The following is a 25,456-nucleotide window of genomic DNA, read 5'->3' on the forward strand; positions in this document are numbered from 1 at the left end:
TATTTTTTAAAAACCTTTGATTTGTAATTTACACAAAAAAAATATATCTATAGGAGCGATTAATTCCTAAAGTACCAGTTGGTACATTTAAAAATAATAGCATTTAAAAATAATAACATGATTTAAAATAATAAAAAACATAAAAAAACTAAAAAAAAAAGTACAAAAAACATAATTAAAATAAAAAGCAAGAAAAAATAAAACATCTATCAAAAATATTTAACAAAAACATTGTCAAAAAGTACAGCTAAAAAATATTAAAATAAAAAAAAATATTAAAAAAAATTAAGTTGAATCCAGCCTCAGAGTGGACTCGAACATGGAACTTAAATTCATTATCCACGGGTCACCAACATACGCAGAGCGCCACAGCCCACTTATAAATGACATGAGCAATGCGTCTTTTAGATCGATTCCTTTTCGTCAACATAATTCAAGAACCGACAATTGAGACAAAAATTGAATTTTGACTTTTTTACAGCGCGGAGTGTCGTGAGCGAGATAGCAAGAGAGAGGGAGAGAAGGAATCAAAGCAACGGCATTCTAAAAAAGATTGCCATACGTGTGAGTGTTGCTTTTCAAAAATTAGGCCGCCTGTGTACATTTTCTTACTCCTCGTTACGCATCTTGGTATTCTATGGTCTTTGGTCTTACTGTCAAGAAGCTGGGTTTGTTGACAAACGAAAAAAAATCAATTGGACCAATTTAAAAAAGATGAGTCTGCTGCTGCAATAAGAAATAAAGGATAAACTTCCGTTTAGCTCCAACGCCCGATTTTTTTCAAACTTTTCATATCAACGTGTTTTTGGGTCCTGATTACGGGAAAAATAGTCAAAGTTGGCGCAAATAACGGGATCTTGGAAAATAACGGTAAAAACCGTAAATTTTTTGTTTTTTGCTGTTTTTTCCGAAAATATAAGGAAAATGAAAAAATGTCTCAGACAAAAACAAAAGATATTTATAAAACGGATCTTTATACCCGTTACTCGTAGAGTAAAAGGGTATTATAGATTCGTCGGAAAGTATGTAACAGGCAGAAGGAAGCGTTTCCGACCCCATAAAGTATATATGTTCTTAATCAGGATCACTAGCCGAGTCGATCTACCCATGTCCGTCTGTCCGTCTGTCCGGATGAACGCTGAGATCTTGGAAACTATGAGAGCTAGGCTATTGATTTGGCGTGCAGATTCCTAAGCTTCTTACGCAGCGCAAGTTTGTTTCAGTAGAGTGCCACGCCCACTTTTACGCCCACAAACCACCCAAAACTGTGGCTCCTACAGTTTTGATGCTAGAATAAAAATTTTAACTGAAATGTATTGTTCTTATCAATACCTATCGATTGAACCAAAAAAAAGTTTGATACGCCCTTCTTATCGCCCACAAACCGCCCCCAAACTTCAAAAAATCGTAAATATGAACGTGGATATCTCGGAAACTATCAAAGATAGAGAATCGGGATCTCAGATTTAGATTCCGTAGCTTTGTACGCAGCGCAATTTTTGCGAATATGCCACGCCCACTCTAACGCCCACAAACCGCCCAAACCTGTGGCGCCCACAATTTTCATGCTAGATACAAAATTTTAACTGAACTGTATTGGTCTCGTCAATACCTATCGATTGACCCAAAAAAAAATTTGCCACGCCCACCCTAACGCCCATAACTCTTAAGTCTGTCTACCGCCGGTAGGTGGCGCATTTCAGTCTTGCTTTGCTGCTTGCTTATCTCCATTTCCCTTTGGTCCCTTTAGCTGAGTAACGGGTATCGTGGATTTTGGGACTTATAGAGCGAGGATGTCGAAAAAATTTTAGATTATAAATCTGTCCCGACAATAAAAGGAACAAGGACACCCTGTTATCCTTAATAAAAAAACATGTTAAACCAGGGACCGAAGTTCATACAGATTGCTGGAAGGGGTATATTGGTTTGGAAACCGAGGGATATATTCACAAGACCGTCAACCACTCGGAACAATTTGTGGATTCGGTAACCGGTGCTCATACCCAAAATATTGAGTCTTCATGGCGGTCGATGCGGCGTAATTTGTCTCTTGGGGGCGTTCACAAAGCCAAGTTGGACGAGCATCTTTGCGAATTTTTGTGGCGACGACGGGCTACAAAGCTTAAGCTTGACCCGTTTTCATTACTATTGAAAGACATTAGGAAAGTATATCCCGGAAACTAATTTAATTGTTTTGCTAGTTAAAAATGAAAAAAGGCCGAAAAAAAGTCAGGTACACACAAACATAGTGAAGTGCAAGGAGCCGAGGAAGTAAAGCGCCGCAGGCAAAATTTTTTTTAATAAATCGCAGCGATTTTTAAAAAAAAAAATTTTTTGTTCGAAAATCCACGAACCTTCAACAACGCGACCTCTTTCGAACTTCCGTCTGCCAATTTTACATTCGTCTATTTCTACAACTTTGCCTAGACCTCCAATAGGGCCCTGCTCCTCAAAATCTGTATCCAAAGCTGGCATACAAACTTCGCGGCAAAAAGAACATCTGTCTGCCACAGTTTGATCTTCTTTTACGCTACATTCCCGTATAGTTTGGGCAAACATAAAAGAATTTGCAAAGCAATAGGTTATAATGATGCATGATGCTGGCGATATATGACACCTTTCCAGCCACGTGTTCTCCGCAACACTCTTGGAATGGTCCTGCTTTCCCCTTTTAACGCATCTAAATTCCCCGCATATTGATTTATGATCTAACAAAATCATGCTCTGCTTATGTTTATGGCAATAGCGGTCTTTGGGTATTAACCCGACATCCCGCAGCCATTGCAAAGTACTCTCCCGGGTGCTCAGAATGGGGACCAATTTGAACAAATTAAGTTGTTCCATTTTCAGGTCTTCTCAGTTCAAGCTCTGAATGCATAGTGATTGTGTATTTCGCTAAATGGGAAAAAGAAACATAAGCACGATATATCGTAAAAAAAGTCGAAAGAGGTCCATCACCTAAAATGCTATTATCGATTGATCGAAACTATCTGACGCCATTTTTATGGCGGGATAATGCAATATTTTTAAATGTTCACCTCCTATTTAAAATATTTCTTTGCAGTTTTTTTCGAAAACCATTAGGTTTTCGGAATAAATGATTATAACAAAAAAGATCCGTTTTATAAATATCTTTTGTTTTTGTCTGAGACATTTTTTCATTTTCCTTATATTTTCGGAAAAAACAGCAAAAAACAAAAAATTTTACGGTTTTTACCGTTATTTTAAAAGATCGCGTTATTTGCGCCAACTTTGACTATTTTTCCCGTAATCAGGACCCAAAAACACGTTGATATGGAAAGTTGGAAAAAAAACGGCCGTTGGAGCTAAACGGAAGTTTATCGCGGCGATTTTTGTTTAAAAAAATGTTTGCTTGTGACATTAGAAATGCTTTTTATATTTTTTTTGGCTAATACATTTTATTTCCGTTTTATAATTTGAATTTGATTTTGTTTTCTTATCTTATTTTTAACTAAGACAACTGAAATGGTCCTTCCAACATTTCTATTTTGCTTTTTCTTTTCATTTAGACTTTACTATTTTAATTTCGAGTTCCTAAAAATTTTAATGCCGTTCTCGTGTCTTGGTCGTACCATCACTAAAACATCGAGTGACATCGATATTAATATCGACACGCCGATATAACAAGCTTTCGTGCGATATATCGGTCAAAAGGACGCAAGTGTGCTCCAACGATTTTTTTTTCTTTCAAACCTTGTGAAAATGTAATCTTATTCAGCGTTTTTAACGAAAACTATTAGTTTTACAGAAAAAATGTATAAAACATAAATTACTCATTTCTTTAATAGCTTTCACTTCTCCTTGGCAAACTTTTTGATTAGGTTAATATATTCGAAGATATTTACGAAAAACTGTTTTTACCGTTATTTTCCATGATCCCGTCATTTGCGCCAACTTTGACTATTTTTCCCGTAATCAGGACCCCAAATAACGTGGATACTGAAAGTTTGAACGAAATCGGGCGTTGGAGCTAATCGGAAGTTCACCCGAAATAAAAATGAAACTAAATTAATGTGAATCAACGGATGTTTTTATTTATTAAATTAATAGTTTAAAGCTTCCTTCTCGTCCCTTCTCCCTATAGAAGCCAGCGCGTCCTCAAGTGTGCTGGTGCTGTAGTGGAGTCCAGCGGTTCCACTCAATGGAGAGTGCGTCGTAGTTCTGGTGGTTCTGCTAAAAAGATACTTTTATTACTACAACATAACCAAATTCTTTTGGCCAAAACCTACTTTCGATGCGTCAGGTAGAATGACCATGTGGGGAGCGAAGTCCCACTTAGCATGCTCTTTCCCAATGGGCTTCTCGATTGGATTACCTCCAGCATTTCCATTCATCTTAGGATTTGCCCTGTTGTAGTATTGCTTCCTGTGGGTCAAGTCTCACAATACTAGGCAACAGCTTGGATTAGGCATACTTTTCATATGCACTCACCTCCTGCAGGCATTTTTGGTTTTTTCCTTCCATTTTTGATTTTTTGTTTCCACACCGCTTCTGCACGAAACACACCGAAAGTTTAAATTTCTTATTCCTCGCGCGGCGGCTAACGGCGTTCATCGGAATTTACTCCCGATATCTGGTAATTTTTCTGGAATTTTCTTAGCTAATCTGGGTACTGGGTTGAAAAACGGACCCGACGAAAAGCGTAAGCCGCTTACTTGCCTCTCTCTCTCCTATGGTTAACTCGCGGATTTCGTCGATGTAAGTACTAGGCTCAACAAGAGTACTCGCTTAAAAAGCAATGTCTTTGCTACACAGCATTATATGGGGTTTCGGTGTTTAAACACCGCAACGTTTGAGAGCAGGGCACAGACATCGTAGAAAAATAAGCAGTGTAAGGACCCTCATTCAAAAATGTACTCTTTTGCTTTTATGCATTTTCATACTTGATTGGCTCTTTAAAAAAAAGATACAATCCGAAAATTGAATAAGACGAATGTCACAGAAGAATGACAATTTGATCAAAAATAATTCAAAGCTTACAGTTACTTTTAGTTTGTTGTTTTTGCATGCACAATGTATGCATATGTGATGTTGATAGGATTGTGGAATTTTTATAATAAATGCTAAAGTGGTTCGAATAAAAATAAATGATGAATGGAAAACGAGAATCCCCAAAGGAAAATAACGGTGTCTAGAACCTCACACGATGAAAACAGTCTTATCGAACTCTGCGCCTATCCTTTTTTAAAGATAACGACCATAAAGATTGTGTATTCCTGGCAAGCCCTGACAACGTTTGCACCAAAGCATTAAAAGCTTTTCTTACTCGTAACACCAGTTTACAAAAAAATATTGATGAAATACGCCTTTTAGGAAACCTTTGCTTCCGGTAAGATGCATCTCCCTGATTATGAAAAGGGCACTTAAGATTTTTTTCTATGGTACCAATTTGTTTTTAAGTGTAAAAAACGTTTTTCGCCGTTTTTTATTTTCTAACTCGAGTTGTGATAAACCGAATTCGGTCATCAAAGACTCATTTTACAGGTAATAATGCTCTTTAACTTTCTTATACACATCATTGACTTCCATTCATTAGTTTAGAAGATACAATTCGTCAAAGTTGAAAAAGTTGGAAAAAATGCAAAAACGCTGGCATAAATGGCTTCTTTAAAAATACACGCCTAAAAACCGAAATTAGTTTTATGTTGTTTTCTTGAAGGCTGAACCCTAACGGAGAATATGCGCCATCGATCACAATCCGTTGGTAAATCGATTTTTTACAGATTTTTAAAGGTATATACCCAAGGTCAGTATTCGGGTGCAGCGACCGTTAAACATTATTTTAAATTTTCAGTGTTGGGGAACGTAGGAATTTGGCGCAAGTTGTAATGCATAACGTCAGTTTCTCTGCTATTAGTGCTGGGATTGCAGTTACGATGAAATCATTTTCATATATTTTTAGCAAGGAAATAGCAAGGAAACTGACGTTATGCATTACAACTTGCGCCAAATTCTTAAGTTAAAGAGCATTCTATTACCTGTAAAATGAGTCTTTGATAACCGAATTCGGTTTATCACAACTCGAGTTAGAAAACAAGAAAGAACGCTATAGTCGAGTGCCTCGACTATCAGATACCCGTTACTCAGCTAAAGGGACCAAAGGGAAATGGAAATAAGCAAGCAGCAAAGCAAGACTGAAATGCGCCACCTACCGGCGGTAGACAGGTTATGGGCGTTAGGGTGGGCGTGGCAAATTTTTTTTTTGGTCAATCGATAGGTATTGACGAGATCGATACAGTTCAGTTAAAATTTTGTTTCTAGCATGAAAATTGTGGGCGCCACAGGCTTGGGCGGTTTGTGGGCGTTAGAGTGGGCGTGGCATATTCACGTATCAAAATTGCGCTGCGTACAAAGCTACGGAATCTAAATCTGAAATCCTGATTCTATATCTTTGATAGTTTCCGAGATATCCACGTTCATACTTACGATTTTTTGAAGTTTGGGGGCGGTTTGTGGGCGATAAAGTGGGCGTGGCAAACTTTTTTTTGAATCAATCGATAGGTATTGATGAGAACAATACATTTCAGTTAAAATTTTTATTCTAGCATCAAAACTGTAGGAGCCACAGTTTTGGGCGGTTTGTGGGCGTAAAAGTGGGCGTGGCACTCTACTGAAACAAACTTGCGCTGCGTAAGAAGCTCAGGAATCTGCACGCCAAATCTCAATAGCCTAGCTCTCATAGTTTCCAAGATCTCAGCGTTCATCCGGACAGACAGACGGACAGACTAACAGACGGACAGACGGAGAGACGGACATGGCTAGATCGACTCGGCTAGTGATCCTGATCAAGAATATATATACTTTATGGGGTCGGAAACGCTTCCTTCTGCCTGTTACATACTTTCCGACGAATCTAGTATACCCTTTTACTCTACGAGTAACGGGTATAATAAAAAAGTGCGAAAAACGTTTTTTACACTTTAAAAAAAAATTGGTACCATAGAAACAATTTTAAGTGCCCTTTTCTTAATCAGGGAGATGTATCTTACCGGAAAACAAAGGTTTCCTCAAAAAGGCGTATTTCATCAATTTTTTTGTTAACTGGTGTAATTTTCCCTGAAGAAATCTTTCCTTTTTCAGGAACATCCATCTCCCAAAATTGGCCAAATAGTTGCATAAATGAATGTTTTTTAAATAATTTTAAGGATCTAGACTTATCTATTTTATCGCAATTTCAAGGGCGTCACTTTTCCTAGGGCATTGTGGGCGCTCCATAATTCGAATTTCATTTTTACAACACTTGTCTAAATGAAGCTCACCCGTTACCAATTTGCCAAAACTCAATAAGCATATTCTTTTCTTCTTCTTTGGATCAGGTTTTTCTGCAACTGCGGGGTCTACGTTTAAGTTAACTAATGTCAACCGGACTGAGAGTCAATGTCCGAAGACTGAGCGCTGGCCAAATTGCCGACACTGCGTTTAACCGGACGCTCGTGCATAGCCGGCAAACACAGAATATTTGCGTGGCCGCTATGAAGCTCTCTTTTTGTTAGCTTTAAGTTAGTTCCCTTTTGGCATTTATTGAATAAAGAACAGAAGTTCTCTGCAAAATAACGTAGGTCCCTACTAGTACAACAACTCTGCATTGGATTACCAACGGCCCTTCAATATTGTGACTGCAGCGAGGGACTACCACCCGCGCCCACATACGTGTATCGGCCAGACACCCGGCCGTCCACAATTCACTGCTGCTCCCCATGCTAGTAAATTTAAAAAAAAACGCAGCTGTTTCCGTACATATGTATGTATATGTAGGTACATATGTTTGTATGTACATACATACAACTATCACTGCACAAAATCATCACTAAGACGGCTGCTACGAATTGCTTCTCTGTTTGTTCGTAATACCGTTACCATGTAAAATCGTCACAATTTTTCTAACATAACTGATTATTAAACATGATAATATTAATAGCCGAAAATGCGGTGAACGGCACTTCAGTTTTCGTATTTATGTAAATATTTACTTACAAAGAAATGAATGTGCTTGAAGATAATATAAATGTATGTAGATACTTATGTATGTACATACATAGATGCAGGAATAAATCGCAAAACTAACCAAATTCAAACCTTTTAAAATATACCTCACATATATCAACAGTACATAAAGTCGTAAAATTACTTAAACACATATATATGTATGTACTTTAAACAAAATTTGGAATAAATTATTATATGCACTCATTCACTTAGGCACATGTGCTATGCTGAATTTGTTTCAAAACACTTGTAGTTCGGAGTTTATTAAAATACTTGTAGTTCACCTAATCCAAAAACGCACATAACATATGTACATCATTTGCTAAGCTTTAAATATAAGGTGAATTAAAAGTTTTCTATGTTAGCTTTTAAAGCTTTAAGCAAAAGAAAAGCCTCACGGGAATGACACCTATACACCTCTACTTTTTAAAATCACTACCCTAGAGTTCCACAATTTAACATAAGCTCCAAGTCATCACGAACTGTGACGTCGGCAGAGCACCCAGCGACGGCGTCAGAACCGAACGCAACGACTGCAAAGCAGTCGCGCTCGCAGTCGGGCACACCAAAGAGAACGCACATAAAGTATTTTTTCATCGGTCCCTCTCTCGCCATGTCTCTGCTGAAGAAATGTTGGTGAAGGCAAAGAGGCCCAGCAATTAAAAGAGCTAGACTTTTGTGCACCTTTGCATTTTAAATAATGCGCCCCTTTTTTTGTAAATGTAAACACAACCAATTAAAATATTTTGTGTGGGTTTTAAATACTTGTATTTCTTAAAAAAATATATTTTTAAATAACGATTTACATAGCCGGACATGTCTAAAAAATGTATAGTTTAATTATTGTTATTTGAAGTTTCAAAAATATATTTTTAAATAACGATTATATCCTGATTTGATGTGCAACAGAACATGCATATTTGGCAAACGGGACATGCAAAAAAAAACTGAACAACAACGATTCCCAGGTAAGTCGCGCACAGACCAATAATTTTTTAAGCAGTGAAACTAAAGACATACTAATGTACACCCCTGGTCAAAAGTATTTTCACAAAACAAAAGTTAAATATACTCATAATTTGAACTTACTTCTTGTTAACTTTGGCATCAATCGAAAGGTAATTTAAATGCCGTTTGAATGATACAATACATTTCTTAATCCATTCAGTACTTATTGAAAAGGACGAATTTGTGTGAAAATGTCCTTTTTGAACTTTTTTCCTCGTCTTGAAAACTTAAATTTTTTGATGCAAAAAGTTTCTTCAAACAAAAATAATAGTAACTGCAAAAAGAATTTTTCAAAAATCATTTTGCTTATATTTTTTATGATTTTTTTAAGGTGACACTGTCGGAAAAAATTTGTATGAAAAAGAGAAAAATATGGCTAAAATGCATGTTTCTAAGCATTTTCAAAAAATCATAAAAAATATAATCAAAATGATTTTTGAAAAATTCTTTTTGCAGTTACTATTATTTTTGTTTAAAGAAACTTTTTGCATCAAAAAATTTAATTTTTCAAGTCGAGGAAAAAAGTTCAAAAAGGACATTTTCACACAAATTCGTCCTTTTCAATAAATACTAAATGGATTAAGAAATGTATTGTATCATTCAAACGGCATTTAAATTACCTTTCCATTGATGCCAAAGTTAACAAGAAGTAAGTTCAAATAATGAGTATATTTAACTTTTGTTTTGTGAAAATACTTTGGACCACCCCTGTATATTAACAATAAGAGAAATACAAGGTTTCCTAAAAACACACAAGTGGAAAAAAATTGAAATGAAAAATATAAGTCTTTAAGGTAAAAAACAACAGATGGTTCATTTAAATAAATAAATAAATAGTAATACAAATCTGAGAAAAAATCGTAAAATCTGATTGAATGCAAACTTGCTAGAAACCAAAAACAAGAGATGTTTGTTGCTTAAACTCTTCGAAATGAATAATAAAAATGAAAAGTGTTATTTTTGGTTTTGTCTCGTTAAGCCTAGTATTCACATCGACGAAAACCGCGGGCTAGCCATAGGAGTGAGCGAGAGGCAAATACGCAGCTAACGCTTTTCGTCGGGTCTGTTTTTCAGCGTGGTACTCAGATAAGCTAAGGAAATACCAGAAAAAATACCTGATTTAGCGAATGAATTTCAATGAACACCGTTAGCCGCGGCCCAAAGAATGAGAAACTTAATCTTTGACGGTGTTCTTGCAGAAGCGGTAAGGAATTTAAAAATTAAAAATGGAAGAAAAACCCCAAAAATGCCTTAAGGAGGTCAGTGCAGATAAAAAAAAGACGCCTAATCCAAGCTGTTGCCCATTATTGTGGGACTTGAACGACAGGAAGCAATACCACAACGGGGGAAATCCGCAGAATAGTTGAAGTGCTGGAGGAGATCCACTAGAGAATCATATTGGGCGAGCTCTCCATTGAGGACTGCACCTCCACCAGCTACTTGGCAGCTTAAGAGGAGTTGGAGGACGCGCTGGATTCTATAGGGAGGAAGAAAATAAAGCGCCCGCTAAGAAACAGTTGCAGGAGCCAGAGCCAGCCACTGCCAGGATGCTGGCCGACTTCCTGCAGCATCAGCGGATCAACCCCGTTCCCAATCCGGCTTCCACTTTCTCAAGGTCCTATATGCCTATTGGGACTTGGAGCTAGACTGCGGTGGCGCGGGAAAGATGGCGAAGCATCCGTGAGACGAGAAGGAATCTTTAAACTACTGTGAGGAGTTGAATAACTCCCCACAAATAGAAACAGCAGCAGATGGCCGGCCGCTTGCCAGATACGCGGCGAATTCGCGTAGTAACGGCGCGGCGAGGAGAGCGAGAGAGTTTGGAGACCAACGAAGGAGAGCGAGAGAGTTTGGAGACCAATGAAGGAGAGCGAGAGAGTTTGGAGACCGAGGATGGAGATCGAGAGAGAGTGGAGACTTCGCGGGCAAGGCAAGAGTGCCGTGTGCAAAAGCGGGTAACGGGACTCCATCGGACTTTGGACTCTCCCGTGAACTTTGGACCGGGAGAGGAAGTGCCACATCTCGGCGGTGGAGCGGCACACAGGCGTGCCACAAGCATCACGGGAATCAGCGGGATGGCAGCAGTGGGCGGAGCATCGATTGGAAGCGGTACGGGAACGACAAGTGGGTCATCCAGGAGGCATGGACTTTGGACCCAGAGTGGAGAGATCCAGCGGGCCGTGCGCAAAAGGGAAATAACGGTTCCCGGAGGCCCTATATAAGGCCGCAGAGCGCTGGCAGCTGGATCAGTCGATCACAAGGAGTCAAACCGTCGAGATCAATCAGATACCAAAGTGAACAATCAAACAACCCGATAATCTACAAGGGAGCAACAGCAAGTCGAGTCGCCAGGGAAACAACGCCGTGGGAGCCTACAAGGAGCAAGATTGCTACGTCGAGACGTTCGGGATTGGGATACCAGGAATCTCCGAATTGAGACGCAGGTAGCTGAGATCCAGAGGGCGTCACACGGCTAGGTCAAGGCGGTCGTTTAACTTTATCCACAAAGTCCTGGCGTTACGCCTGGAGAGAGTATAACCAGCCAGAAGGGAGAGCGGTCGATCGGTACGGTCTCGAGTGGAATTGTCCAGGAGAGCCCTACAGATTGGACTTGCGAGGTCCCGGAGCGGCGTGCCCGAACCCCAAATATAACAAGCCAGAAGGGAGAGCGGCCGATCGGTACGGTCTCGAGTGGAATTGTCCAGGAGAGCCCTACAGATTCGACTTGCGAGGTCCCGGAGCGGCGTGCCCGAACCCCGAGTACCAAAAGCCACGCGGAAACGTCCAGGACCAAGAGCAAAAGGGTGAGGCTAGGGTGGAACGTTCGTTTACACTAGGCGTGGAAGCGAAGTAAAGCGTGAGGCAGCTTCCTGGCGTTACCGCCTTGACTGTCCGCGCGGGCTGAGCAGAAACCCCAGTGGGACCATCCGGGACAGAGCAAGGGACAGGCGGCGGTGTGTCGAAAGGAGCGATCCTGGAGAGCGCAGCTTCTGTTCACCCTAGTCTGAGAACGGTGACGCTTCCCTAAGCCCGTACGGCTGACTCCCTCGCGAGTCCGAGTCGTTACCAGCAGTCACCAAGTCACGCGTGCGAAGCGATCAGCGAGCGAGCGTCTTCAGGGAGCAGCGAGCGTCTTCAGGGAGCTGCGAGTATCTTCAGGGAGCTGCGAGGATCTTCAGGGAGCCGCGAGTATCTTCAGAGAGCTACAGGACTGGAGCACCGAGTCTTCAAAGGCGAGAGGTCGTCAAGTCAATCAGGACCATCGGACGTACCGAGGGTCACAAGCAACGAGTCAAGGCCAACCAAGCGACTAAGACACTTGTAATAATATACCCACAATAAACCCAATACGAACCCGTGAATTCTGTGCTTTCTCACTGAGCTACTGGGCGGTCACGTTAATATAAATTTGGTGGGACGAACACACAATATACTGAGCTAGCCGCACGAATCTCGTAGCGAGCAAATCATAAAAATCAGTTCGTTACACTACTAATGTCCATAAATAAAAACATTCCATTTATTTTTAATTTAATTTCTGTATGTACCAGCAGACTCCTCCTTTTGCTGCTTGTTAGTAAGACCATGCTTCATTTATTGCAGGTGAACTTTTTAAAACATCGGTCACACTACAAAGAATAGGATATTTCTGGATATAACTGCTCAAGTTAAAGGCAACGCAGACTCATGATGCTGGCAAAGAGGTGCCAACGACCCCCGTTTCACCGATAACTGCCGAGCCAAAATTGTTGTTTTCGGTAAACATGTACGGTGTTAAATTAAAATGTAACATTATCATAATAATTCCGTAATTAGTTTAAAGTTTTTTAAAAATCGTAAAGTTCTAGACATACAACGCTCCCACGTGAACGACCTGCAAGGGTATATGGTATCTTTGGCTCGCCGAAGGAAGCTTCCTTTCTTGTTAGTTTTAACAACGAACATATCTTATTTTTGGTCACTAGGAAGCTTGAATTCATTCAGCTTTTACGATTTTTTCTCAGATTTGTATTACTATTTACTTATTTATTTATATGCACCACTTCTTAGCAGACATTTCATAATCAAAGCAGCATGTCCCCATTCTTCGCAAGCCATATCTGTATCGCTGAACAAATTTTTCAAGAAACCCTTATGGATACAAACGCCAAAAGCCAGATTTTTGGCTTTCGTTTCTTAAACGTTAAAAATCGCAACAGCCGGTATTCCTCCTTCCCATAGAATCCATCCGTTCGAAACGGTTGGGATTTTTGACAAATGTGAAACTCTGATTCCCACAGCGCACATTTACCATCCGATAACAGCTGATCTGAAGACCTGTGGATAATCAAACCAAACGTGTTGCTTCTGCGCCTTCCATTTTTATATGTGAAACTCCGATTCCCACAGAACACATTCACCATCTACCATCCGATAACAGCTGATCTGGCAAATCGATCCAAGCCTATTGCTTCTGCGCCTTAAATTTTCGATTGTTCCCTGTAATCATTGATTACGTTTTCGTAGTGAATGTTTCAATTTCCACTGTCAAGAAGAACAGCTCATCGCCTTACTATCGCATAAAAGACTCCGTCAAATTTGGATGAGGAACTAACTTGGAAATTTTCGGAACGGAAAAACCTTTTGGACCGTCCGTTCAACGTATGTGTAGATGGTGGATGGATCTCTTTGGGAAGATGCTATTAGTCCGAAAAATGTGTAAGTCACACCACTCGAAAGGAATTAAATGCAGCTTTCCGAAAACAAAACATAACATAACATACTAGGCTTAAGCTCAGTACTCATGTCGGCTAAAAGTTTCAGGAGCCGAAAATTTTTATTCTTTGTAGTGTGACCGAAGCTTACAAATTTCACATGCAATGGATGTAGCATGGTCTTGCTGTCAAGCGGCTGGGTTTTTGACAGACGAAAAACGTATCAATTGCAGCAATTTAAAAAAGAAGAGTCTGCGTCTGAGGAAGTGGGAGCCGGATTGGGAACGGGGTTGTTACGCTGATGCTGTAGGAAGTCGCCCAGCATAATGGCATTAGTTGGTAATGCCTTTTCCAGCTGTCCCTTAGCGGGCATCCTTTTTTCCTCCTCCCCATAGAAACCAACGCGTTCTCCAGCTCCGCATTAGCTGCCAAGAGACTTGTGGTTATGACGGAGAGCTCTTCAGAGATTACTAGTGGTTCTACGAAAAAGATACTTTTATTAGTACAATGTAACCAAATTATTTTGGCCAGAAATAAGTTTCCTTCTCAATGGGCTTCTCGATTGGATTATAACCTGCACTTCCACTATTCTGCGGATTTGGCCTGTTATGGTATTGCTTCCTGTGGGTCAATTCCCACAATAATGGGCAATAGCTTGGATTAGGCGTCCCTTTTTATGTGCACTGACCTTATAGAGGCGTTTATTACACGCTAAATCTGGTATATTTTCTGGTATTTCCTTAACTAATCTGAGTACCGCGTTGAAGAACAGTACCGACGAAAAGCGTTAGCCGCCTGTTTGCCTCTCTTTCACTCCTATGGTTAGCTCGCGGTTTTCGTCGATGTGAGGACTAGGTTATAACGCGGAATATATCCTCCCTCCGCGCCACACGTTTATATGGTATTTGAGGCGCGTTAAACGATAAATGGATGCAAACGCGACGCGTTCATAATGGGAACGGGCCCTTAAGCCCAATTTCCACTACGCAGTATTTGTCTGATTTTATGATAGGCAACGGTGATTTTTCCATTGCACACTGGGCCAGCCGATCCGATTTTTGGCCAAAAATACGTTTTTTTTTTTAAGAAAATGACAAGACCGAGTATGGAGACCTTTTTATAATACATTAAACTAATTTATGCCAAAGTTTCAAAGAATTCGGGCAAGTAGTTTTTTTTTACCGTATTTTTAAAGTTTAAAATTCATCAAATATTGATGGAAATGAAAAAAAATTTGGAAGTCAAAGATGCTGATGTAGCTGTTCGACTTCTTCACAAAACTTTTAGAAGTTATTATTTTCAACAAGTAAAAAATATTAAAAAGCTCTTATGACTTACTTGTTTCCTAAAAGAAACTTTTTCGTTGATTTTTACTGCTATTTTTAGCAAATGAGTACTTTGCTTTTCGAGTGCTTTTGAGTGCCATCCCCGAATGAAGTCATTACATCAAAAATAAATTCTTTAATTAATTTACTAAAATCGCTCATCGCCGACTCGATGCGGTTTTGCCTTAGTTTTCAGTAATTTTAGTTTTAATTGATGGCTTAACTTGAAGTCGAACCGTTTTGATGAGCTTTACTAAGAATGCCTAAAAGTATGCCGTATTTTTTTTCGTCAGGTTTTAATGTACGTTTTGCGCGCCAAAATTTGATTTTAGTCTGCCTAACATCTAAAATCTACTTTTTTCATTCATTCCCGCATCTTTTATTTCTGAAACCCAACAATCGAATGTTATATCGATATATCGAAAAGAGAAATATCAACTTTGTTGGCTCTTCTCTAAAAAATGTTCACAATTTCTGTCATTTGGTGCTCGAAACTCGAAGCGAACACACCATGGCCTAAAGGTATGCTGCATTTCTTATACTTTCGTCGGGGAAGAACTAAAATATATTATAAAAATATAAATGTAGCTTACATGAATACGTAGTCGAAGGCCTCGTAGCTAGCACTACCCCCTATGTTAGTATTAGTTTTTTAAACTTTACTAGAATCTCAAATTAATAAATAAATAAATAAATGAAGCATACTTTTGTGATGACTTCAGAAAATGTCAAATTAACATTAAACAAATTAAAAAACAATATTTTACAAACAATTTTTTTCTAATAATTTGATTATAAGAATCTAAACAGATAACAAGAAGAAAAAAATAGAAAATGTTGTTAGGTCGATTATTAAATAAACGTTTAAATGGGAGCCTCCGAAAGTAGCAATTTTTAACGGTTCATAAATCTCAAACGACATTATATTTTATAGTGGTGTTAATTTTTTTTAATTTGTTTTCTCTCATACTTAATCGTGTATGAAAATGGATTGAGTGCGTCTTCTAGTTATTTTTTTAAAAATAAAAAACCGAAAAGTATGTAAAATTTTCCGATTTTGGTTTGGATTATCTATACCATATAAAATTCCAATAAATTTTACTTTTAGTTCGTTGAAAAGTTCAATCTTTTAAGAGATAAATGCAAAAAACTGCATCCTTTTATCTATCCCAGGAGAGAAATTACAGATTTTTGGCCAAAAAATGAACTTTCTGGCCCACTGTGCATTGACCAACGCGTTTGCAAGGGCTGATCCTTAGTATTGCGAGCTATTGATCAATTACATCGCAGACAGTACTTGCACATCATACATGAGCTAGAAAACAGATAATTATCATTATTATTTAGTTCCTGACAGTTCCAGACATTCCATTGGATAAACGTATTGCTGTTGCCCTCTATTCGCTTGAGTCATCCTTGACAAACATAACTATTGGTAGATTATTCGGCATATAAAAAAAAATGGCATGCAAATTGGTAAACGTATTCTCTTTCGATGTCATATCTGTTATTGCTACCGAGTGCTTGTCCATAAACTTTTTGACCAAAGAGACGATTTCAAAATGTCAGAGGATTTAAGAAACTAGTTAATTTTGACGAAATTGCTAAACTACATTCTATGTAATTTGTGAAAATTCTGGTGGCGTTACTGTAAGCCCGCAATAGTCGTTATTCATTTCACTACGGTTGCCTGAATGGAAATCACATCCTTTATTAATTGTACTAATAGCAATGAATTAATAAACATTCCAGGTGTTCTAATTGTGTGTAGTTTTTTGTTGTTGAGCATTTTTTGGAGCAACTGATCTCTCCCTTCAGATACGATTTGCCTATGCAACTTTTTCTATGTGAACAGGAATCCGCTTAAAATTGCAAGAATTCAGCATCTTCTGGGAAATCAATTTAGGAGATTAGCCTATTTAAGAACCTTTTTTTTAGTCCCGCTGTAAGTCCTGCAAAATCTCAGTTTGCCACATTTTCGTTAAATAGGCTGAACAACTATTTTATGCTAGATAATAACTGAGTTGTATTTATCTAGTCAATAACTATCGACTAACGCCCATAAGGCATAAATTTGTCTACCGCCCTTGTTTTTATTATACTACTTGTTTATTTTACTATGGATGAAAGTAAATTGAGTTTCACGTAACTAACTCCTATAACTTGTTTATTTCTTAATAAAAAAAAAGGCTTTTGTTATTGTACATAAACTTATTCACCACATCTGTCTTCTGCTTTGTGTTTCTAACACTTTTCACACATGCATGATATCCTTTGCGCTTCCTCTTCGAAGATGGAGACTTGCAGTTCTACTTCGATGTCCTTGAAATTGGCAAGAGGTATTTGTGGTATAAAACGTAGCTTCCATCACCACCATTTGTCTATCCGAAAATATGTAAATACATATGTACATAAATATGTACATACCTTAGTGATGTTTTTTTAAATAAAGCAAGTACTCAAAGAATCGTATGCAAGAAAGGAGGTATAACTTTCTAAAAGGGTCCTAACGATTCCAATTTTTTAAAGTTCTCGTTGCGTCACTGTTGGAACGCAATAGGTTAGGTTAGGTAGGTGTGGTTGGGGATAAGATAACTAATCCCCCCACTTAGGCCACACTTGGCTCCTTGTGATACCACGTGATCTCTGTGCAGATCCTTTTCCCTAGCTTATGGGTTATTTATTTTCACGAAATAATTTGTTCTTTTTAGGAAACACCAGAGTTTTGGAATGCTTACGCCCTGAGCCCTAGCTTCCTAGGGCTTGAAAGCACTTTAGGCTATGCGCTGGGCAGAAGCATAGGAGGTGTTCAATGCTCTCCTCCTTGTCTTTCTGCTTGCAGCTGCGGTAGTTGTCGTGGTTACTGAGTCCCAGGCTTCGCGCATGAGTCCCTAGAAGACAATGGCCCGTGAGTGCATTTAGGAGAGTGGAGATGTCTTCCCTATTACATTGTAGGAGTGCTTACTGGTAGCCTTGGGCATACCCACCGTGTCCTTATCGCGAAGGATGTCGGCGGTTGTCCCTTGTCTTGCTAGCTCGTCTGCTATGCGGTTATGGTGGTGAAGATGTCTATGTCGTGATGTTCTGATGTATCCAGGTGGGACATGGCTTCCTGAATTGCTATGATTTTTGCTTGGAAAACACTACAGTGGTCTGGTAGGCGGAATGAGAAAACACCCCCACCTGTTTGGGAGTTAAGCTTGGAGCCGTCTGTGTATATGTTGACGGCGTTTTCGAATTGGTGTGGGAGGTTGTCCCAGTCTGTTCGGGTAGATATGAAGATCTTGTATCTTATTTCGAAGTTGAATATGGGTGGGACGTAGTCTGTAATATGTGGTATGGATATCTGACTTGTAAGGATACTGGAGTGACCCGTTTAGCCTGTTATCCATGCTGCTGCTTGGCGTGGCCTCAGCGCTGTTGCAGATGCCCAGCTTTTGGCAAGTAGGTCCAGGGCTTGGAGGTCGAGGATTGTGTTTAGTGCTTCAGTGGCGGTGGTGCGAAGCGCCCCACTGATGCAGAGCTCTGCGCTTTTTTGGATCTTGTGAAGGATCCTCAGATCACAATTCTTTTGTGAACTATTACGGGATAGAAACCCCACTTCCTCCTTATGGCTTTGGCGAATAGTGCTATGGCCGCTAGGATGTTGTCTGTCCAGTGGAGCTTTTTGTCAAGGATGACACCTAAGTATTTTGCTTGGTTGCTGAGGGTTAGGCGAGTTTAGTGTAGTTTTGGGAGAGTTAGACTTGTTCGGTCTTTTCTAGGTTAACTCCCAGCCCACAATCCGCTGTCCACCTTGAGAAGGTGGATAGGGCTGCCTCCATAAGATTGCAAAGAGCTTGCAGGAATTTACCCTGCAGTAGGATAACCACGTCATCCATATAACCTATAGAAGGGGTGAGAGTACACCCCCTTGTGGGGTTCCTCTGCTGACATTCCTAGTAGAGTGAGCTGATCCCATATTCTATTCTGCTGGTAAGCATGGTGTGTATGAGTCCCACTATGGGCCGCTCAATGCCCAGTTCAGTCAGAGCGCCACTGATAGGGTGACGTTGTTGAAGGCGCCTTCTATGTCTAGAAACGCTGCCAGAGAGTATTCCTTATTGCGGTAACAGCTCTCTATATTAGATACTAAAGAGTGGAGGGCGGAATCTGTTGATCTGCCTTTACGATACGAATGTTGTGCGTCGGATATGGATATGGATGGACATATGGATGTCAATTAGCCTTTCCAGGGTCTTCAACAAGAAGGAAGAGAGACTTATCGGGCGGAAGTCCTTTGGGTTGGTGTGGGAGGGTTTGCCGGCTTTCGGTATAAAAATTACTTTAACGTCCAGCCACCTTTTTGGAATGTGGTTTAGTACAAGGCAGCCGTGGATTATGGCTGTCAGCCGGGAAGAACCCGTCCAGGCCGGGGGATTTGAAGGGCTTTAAAGAGTTAATAGCCCACTTGATGCGGTCAGGGCTTGAGATGATGTCTATGCTCTGGTTGTCAAGGCTCTCCTCTATGTAGAGGTCCTCCACTGCTTGGGTGTTTTTAGGGAAATGAGTGTCTAACAGGGGTTCAAGGATTTTCTGACTGTTTTCCGTCCAGCTGTCAGCATTGGTTTTTAGGTAGCCACTGGTTGCTGGAGATTTTGCTAAAATTCTTCTCAGTCTGGATGCCTCCGCAGTAGATTCTATGCTACTACACAAATTAGCCCATGGTCTTTGCTTTGATATTCTTATTTCCTTTTTTTATAGGCTTAGCTTTGTATGGTAAAAGTTCCAAATAAATAAATAAATACATAAATACTTAAATAAATAAATTCATAATAAATAAATAAATACATAAATAAATAAATTCATAACAAACAAGGAAGAACGCTATAGTCGAGTACCTCGACTATCAGATACCCGTTACTCAGTTAAAGGGACCAAAGGAAAATGGAGATATGCAAGCAGCAAACCGAGATTGAAATGCGCCACCTACCGGTGGTAGACCGATTTAAGCGTTGTGGGCGTTAGAGTGGGCAATCGATAGGTATTGACGAGACCAATTCATTTCAGTTAAAATTTTGTATCTAGCATGAAAATTGTGGGCGCCACAGGCTTGGGCGGTTTGTGGGCGTTAGAGTGGGCGTGGCATAATCGCGTAACAAACTTGCGCTGCGCTCAAGCCTACGGAATCTAAATCTGAAATCCCATTTCTCTATCTTTAATATTTTCCGAGATATCTGCGTTCATATTTACGATTTTTTTAAGTTTGTGGACGGTTTGTGGGCGTGGAAAACTTTTTTTTGGTCAATCGATAGGAATTGATCAGAACAATACATTTCAGTTAAAATTTGTATTCTAGCATCAAAACTGTAGGAGCCACAGCTCTGGGCGGTTTGTCGGCGTTAGAGTGGGCGTAGCACTCTGCTGAAACAAACTTGCGCTGCGTAAGAAGCTCAGGAATCTGCACGCCAACTCTCAATTGCCTAGCTTTTATAGTTTTCAAAATCTCAGCGTTCATCCGGACAGACGGACAGACGGACATGGCTAGATCAACTCGGCTATTGATCCTAATCAAGAATATATGTGGGAGTGATATTACGAGAATCACCCTAACAATCCCGATCTAGACAACGAGAACGACGAGCAGTAACACACATTCCAGAAGAAGACGACCCAAAAGAAGTAAAGGACGAGAACAACGACGATAAGACGATAACGACGAGTAGAGGCAGTATTTGACGAGATCTGATCCAAAGAAGACGTGCTTATGTGAAAAGCAAAACGACGCGACGACGGTCTTAATTATACTCACATTGTTACATACCCCATATTTATCATATCATTTAAATAAATACTTAAACTTATATACTTTTAAAAATAATAAAAACCCCACATTTGGGTGCTCGTCCGGGAAGTATCCGAGAAAGGTGAAAGTGATCAGTGAAAACTTTGTTCGACGTGAAGGAGTGGACACATAAACTCATCGTGAAACATTCATTTTTTCAATTATGACGTGTCTGAACGATTTAATTTCTAACAATTTGAAAAATGCGTCAAAGGGAAGCATTTGTGCTTTGCACAAATTTGTCTTTGAAAAAGAGGGGGACAGGAATAATCGCAAACGACTTCGCGAATTTTCTGGTTTCCAATTCGACGAAAATGACGCAGTTTATAAAGCCAAAAGTGTATACGTGCAGGCGAAACTGACTGAAAGAGATTTAATTTCAATATGCCTAATGTTGAATATAAGCCACGACGTCGAAAACATGCAATTGCATATTTTTCAAAATCTTCGATTTGACCAACTTCTCGGTGGCAACAAAGTGGAAGACCCAGAGGAATCTGATGAAGACAGGGATGACGACGAAGAGAATCAAAGCGACGACGAAATCGAGAGTATGGTTGCAAATTCCGCAGGAACAAATCCAACGAGTGAAAGAGACCAAAAGAATAATTCGCAACCAGTACCAATTCAATACAATGAAATGCCGCGTTTCGCTTTAAGTTTTCGCGATATAGAGGAATCTATAAAACAATTCGAGGGCACAGACGAAATTCCAGTCGACGTCTGGATAAGTGATTTTGAAGACCAAGCTGTACTTATGGGTTGGAACGATATGCAAAAGCTAGTCTTTGCCAAAAAATCGCTTAAAGGTGTCGCGAAATTGTTTGTGTTGAGCGAGAAAGGAATAAATTCGTGGAGTGCTTTGAAATCGTGTTTGTTGAGCGAGTTCAGATCGAGAGTGAGCAGCAAACAAATTCACAAGCAACTTGGAGAGAGAAAACGACGCGCAAACGAAAGTGTACAGGAATATTTTTACCGTATGAAAGATATTGCCTCACGGGGAAATGTTGAAGAAGACGCTCTCATCCAATACGTGATCGACGGTATTGATGAACTCTCAATTAACAAATCTATGCTTTATGGAGCTAGAAACATGACCGAATTCAAATACAAATTGAAGGACTACCAAACGATCAGTGCAAAATCCCATTTTGGCGAAAACAATGCTAAAGAAAAGAAAGCTCAAGCAGTGCACGGTGGTTCGAAAACTGGAAAGAAAGAAATCGTTTGCTACAATTGTGGCGAGAAAGGACATCTGTCTAGTGGCTGCAACAACAAAGAGAAAGGCAGAAAGTGTTTTAAATGCAATAAATTCGGTCACATCTCCAAAAACTGCCCCCAAGGCGACAAATCAGTCGAAGAGTGCAAGCCAAACGCGCGTGTTTTAAGTGAGCACAACAACATGACGAGCAAAGTTGTTTCAATCAAAAACCAAAATTGTATTGCTCTATTCGACACAGGCAGTAAATATAATATTTCGCGCGAAGACATTTACGATAAGCTAGCTTTGCCGAAGCTGAAGGAGTGCAGTGTATACCTAATTGGATTTGGAAAAAATCGCAATGCCAATAAGATCAAGCCAATTGGACAGTGCAAGCAAGCAGTGTGGATCGACAACAGTGCCTACGAATTGAACTTCTTCATAGTTCCGCTCGATTGTATGGACACTCGTATGATCATCGGCGAGGAATTGTGCTTGCAAGCAGAAATATCGTTCGGTCCAAGTGGTTTGCGTGTGCGAAATTTAAATAACCTTTGCGAAGAGAACATCCCATCTAACTTGCTGAAAATTGACACGGTTATTAACAACGATGAACTTGATATAAACGAATCAGCTGGTGAGTGCGCGAAGCAAGAAGTGAGTGAACTAATAATGAATTACAAGCCGCTGAAATCGAAGTCGACAAACATTGAAATGAAAATCCTTCTAAACGACGAATCGCCAATTTTCTCGCGTCCGCGCAGATTCGCTTTTGCTGAAACGAACGTTATCGACGAGCAGATCGAGCAATGGTTGGAAAACGGTATAATCGAGGAGTCCGACTCCGAATTCACAAGCCCGGTAGTGCTTGCGAAGAAAAACGACGGATCGCAACGACTCTGCGTAGATTTCAGGCGTATAAACAAGGTAATCGTAAAAGATCATTTTCCGTTGCCCCTGATTGACGACTAGCGCGACCGCCTGCAAAAAGCGTTGGTATTCAGCACAATCGATTTGCGGAATGGCTTTTTCCATGTGCCAGTCGCCGAATCTAGCAGGAAGTACACCTCTTTCGTGACGCAGAGTGGGCAATACCAATTCCTAAAGGTGCCTTCTGGTTTGTCAAACTCACCAGGTGTGTTTCAGAGACACATAAATGCGATTTTCCGAACTCTGTCCCGTAGAGGAATCGCTCTCCCTTATGTAGACGACATAATTATCCCAGCGAAGGACGAAAAGGAGGCGGTGTCGAATCTCACCGAAGTTTTATCAACTTGCAGCGAATATGGTCTCGAGCTTAACCTAAAGAAATGCCATTTTCTGCAGACCCGTATCCAGTTCTTAGGTCACATTATCGAAAACAAAACCATTTCTCCGACTCCACAGAAGATCGACGCAGTTTCAAAATTCAAGACGCCACAGAACCTCAAGCAGCTAGAAAGTTTTCTAGGTCTCACAGGATACTTTAGAAAGTTTATCCAAAATTATGCTCTGATTTCGAAACCCTTGACTGACCTTACCAAAAATAAAGCTGAATTTGTTATTGGCCCTGACGAAGAGAACGCTATTGAATCCCTAAAGAAATACCTGACTTCCACACCTGCTTTAGCTATTTACAACCCGAAGTACGAAACCGAGGTACACACTGACGCCTCCATAGACGGGTTTGGCGCCGTGCTTTTGCAGAAATCAGCTGACGACGGCCAATTTCACCCAGTCTACTTTATGAGTAGGAAAACCACGGATGCGCAGCGTAAATATTCCAGCTAAGAGTTAGAGGTGCTAGCGATCATCGAAGCTATAACCAAGTTCAGAGTTTATCTCCTTGGCATCCCATTCAAGATTGTCACCGATTGCAATGCATTCACCAAGACGCTAGACAAGCAGAGTCTGTGCACTAGAGTGGCACGTTGGGTATTATTGCTTCAAGAATACGACTACAAAGTCGAACACCGTTCAGGTTCACGTATGAAGCACGTTGACGCTCTCTCCAGATACACAATAATGACCATCGTTGACGACTCCGTAGCCCTTGGCTTTAAACAAGCTCAAGAAAAGGACGAACACTTGAAGACTATCTGCAAAATTATCGAAGACTCTGACTCACCCTACGACGACTATTTTCTTAAGTCCGGAATCTTATACAAGATAGTCAACGACGCAGAACTTCTTGTTGTTCCCAGAGACATGGAAAGACAGATCATAGCCAGAGCACACGACCGAGGACATTTCGCCGTCAAAAAGACGAAGGAGATGATTTGCAATGAATATTTCATCCAAAACATTGACGAAAAAATCAAGAAATTCATCGACTGCTGTATTCCGTGCATTTTAAGCAACCGCAAGCGTGGCAAGCAGGAGGGCTGGCTGCATCCATTGCACAAAGAAGACTTTCCATTGCACACCTACCACATCGACTTCTTAGGTCCACTAGATTCTACAAGCAAGAATTACAAACACATACTCGCCGTCATCGATTCTTTTACGAAGTTCTGCTGGCTTTATCCTACAAAGTCAACGACCGCAAGCGAAGTCATTACAAAGCTACGAGGACAAAGTAATGTTTTTGGTAACCCAGCTTGTATCATTTCGGATCGAGGTTCAGCTTTCTTAGCCCAAGATTTTCTTCAGTATTGCGACGATGAAAATATAAAGGTAGTCAAGTCTACGACAGGCCTACCACGGGTAAACGGACAAGTGGAGCGACTCAATGCCATAATTATCCCAGTTTTGTCAAAGCTCAGTGTGGATGATCCTACAAAATGGTACAGACACGTTGATCGAGTTCAACAAGCCATCAACTCTACTAATCAACATCTACTACTCTACTAATCAACAACGAAACCATAGCGCTGTTTCAGGACTCTCGAAACGATCTAAGGCTGAAAGCAAAATCACAAATATTAAAGCTTCAAACGGAAAACAAAAAGACGTATAATCTGCGACGCAAACCAGCAAGGCTTTACAACGTTGGCGACCTGGTAGCCATAAAGCGCACACAATTTGGCGGAGGTCTCAAATTAAAGCCGAAGTTTTTGGGTCCTTACCAAATCACGAAAGTCAAGCACAACAACGCCTACGATGTCCAGAAAGTCGGCAACTCAGACGGTCCAAAAATTTCTTCAACCTGTGCCGAATATCTCAAGCCATGGCCCACCCACGATGACAACGACGAAACATTCGAGGCGAATGTTTGATCAGAATGGCCGAATGTGGGAGTGATATTCCGAGAATCACCCTAACAATCCCGATCTAGACAACGAGAACGACGAGCAGTAACACACATTCCAGAAGAAGACGACCCAAAAGAAGTAAAGGACGGGAACAACGACGATAAGACGATAACGACGAGTAGAGGCAGTATTTGACGAGATCTGATCCAAAGAAGACGTGCTTA

At 40.3% G+C, this 25,456-nt stretch overlaps 2 protein-coding genes and 2 long non-coding RNA genes across 10 annotated transcripts in view; 1 reads left to right on the forward strand and 3 right to left on the reverse strand.

Annotated features, from left to right (window-relative positions):
- The window catches only part of LOC119559050 (calcium/calmodulin-dependent protein kinase kinase 2-like), a 118,873-nt gene extending 110,448 nt beyond the window's left edge, over positions 1–8,425 (reverse strand). Inside the window, exon 1 of one of the 5 annotated variants that reach the window (XM_037872178.1) lies at positions 8,112–8,425. In XM_037872178.1, the coding sequence (XP_037728106.1) occupies positions 8,112–8,159 (48 nt within the window). In that variant the 5' untranslated portion in view covers positions 8,160–8,425. Of the gene's footprint in view, positions 1–7,995 lie in introns of all 5 variants that reach the window. The other 4 variants (XM_037872183.1, XM_037872182.1, XM_037872185.1 and 1 more) reach the window with 4 other exon arrangements.
- Positions 4,053–7,552, reverse strand: LOC119559051. 2 transcript variants are annotated; one of them, XM_037872186.1, is made up of 4 exons: positions 7,281–7,552; positions 4,453–4,512; positions 4,251–4,386; positions 4,053–4,194 (listed from the first exon to the last, which is right to left on the reverse strand). In XM_037872186.1, exons 1-4 carry the CDS (start codon positions 7,310–7,312, stop codon positions 4,120–4,122), a joined length of 303 nt encoding a protein of 100 aa, XP_037728114.1. In that variant the 5' UTR covers positions 7,313–7,552; the 3' UTR covers positions 4,053–4,119. The 2 variants fall into 2 exon arrangements, with proteins under 2 accessions (XP_037728114.1, XP_037728115.1); XM_037872187.1 differs by having other exon boundaries at positions 4,079–4,191.
- Positions 8,426–8,513: 88 nt separating the features above from the next.
- On the forward strand, positions 8,514–12,819 carry LOC119559052. The gene is made up of 2 exons (XR_005220622.1): positions 8,514–8,975; positions 12,619–12,819. It is a non-coding gene; the product is annotated as an uncharacterized LOC119559052 (long non-coding RNA).
- Positions 12,820–13,783: 964 nt separating this feature from the next.
- LOC119559054 lies at positions 13,784–14,599 on the reverse strand. Of its 2 annotated transcripts, none has more exons than XR_005220623.1 (2): positions 14,284–14,599; positions 13,784–14,188 (listed from the first exon to the last, which is right to left on the reverse strand). It is a non-coding gene; the product is annotated as an uncharacterized LOC119559054 (long non-coding RNA). The 2 variants fall into 2 exon arrangements; XR_005220624.1 differs by having other exon boundaries at positions 14,398–14,593.
- Between the last annotated feature and the right edge of the window lie 10,857 nt (positions 14,600–25,456).

This window comes from Drosophila subpulchrella, unplaced genomic scaffold, assembly GCF_014743375.2.
Source record: "Drosophila subpulchrella strain 33 F10 #4 breed RU33 unplaced genomic scaffold, RU_Dsub_v1.1 Primary Assembly Seq16, whole genome shotgun sequence".
Lineage (NCBI taxonomy): Eukaryota > Metazoa > Arthropoda > Insecta > Diptera > Drosophilidae > Drosophila > Drosophila subpulchrella.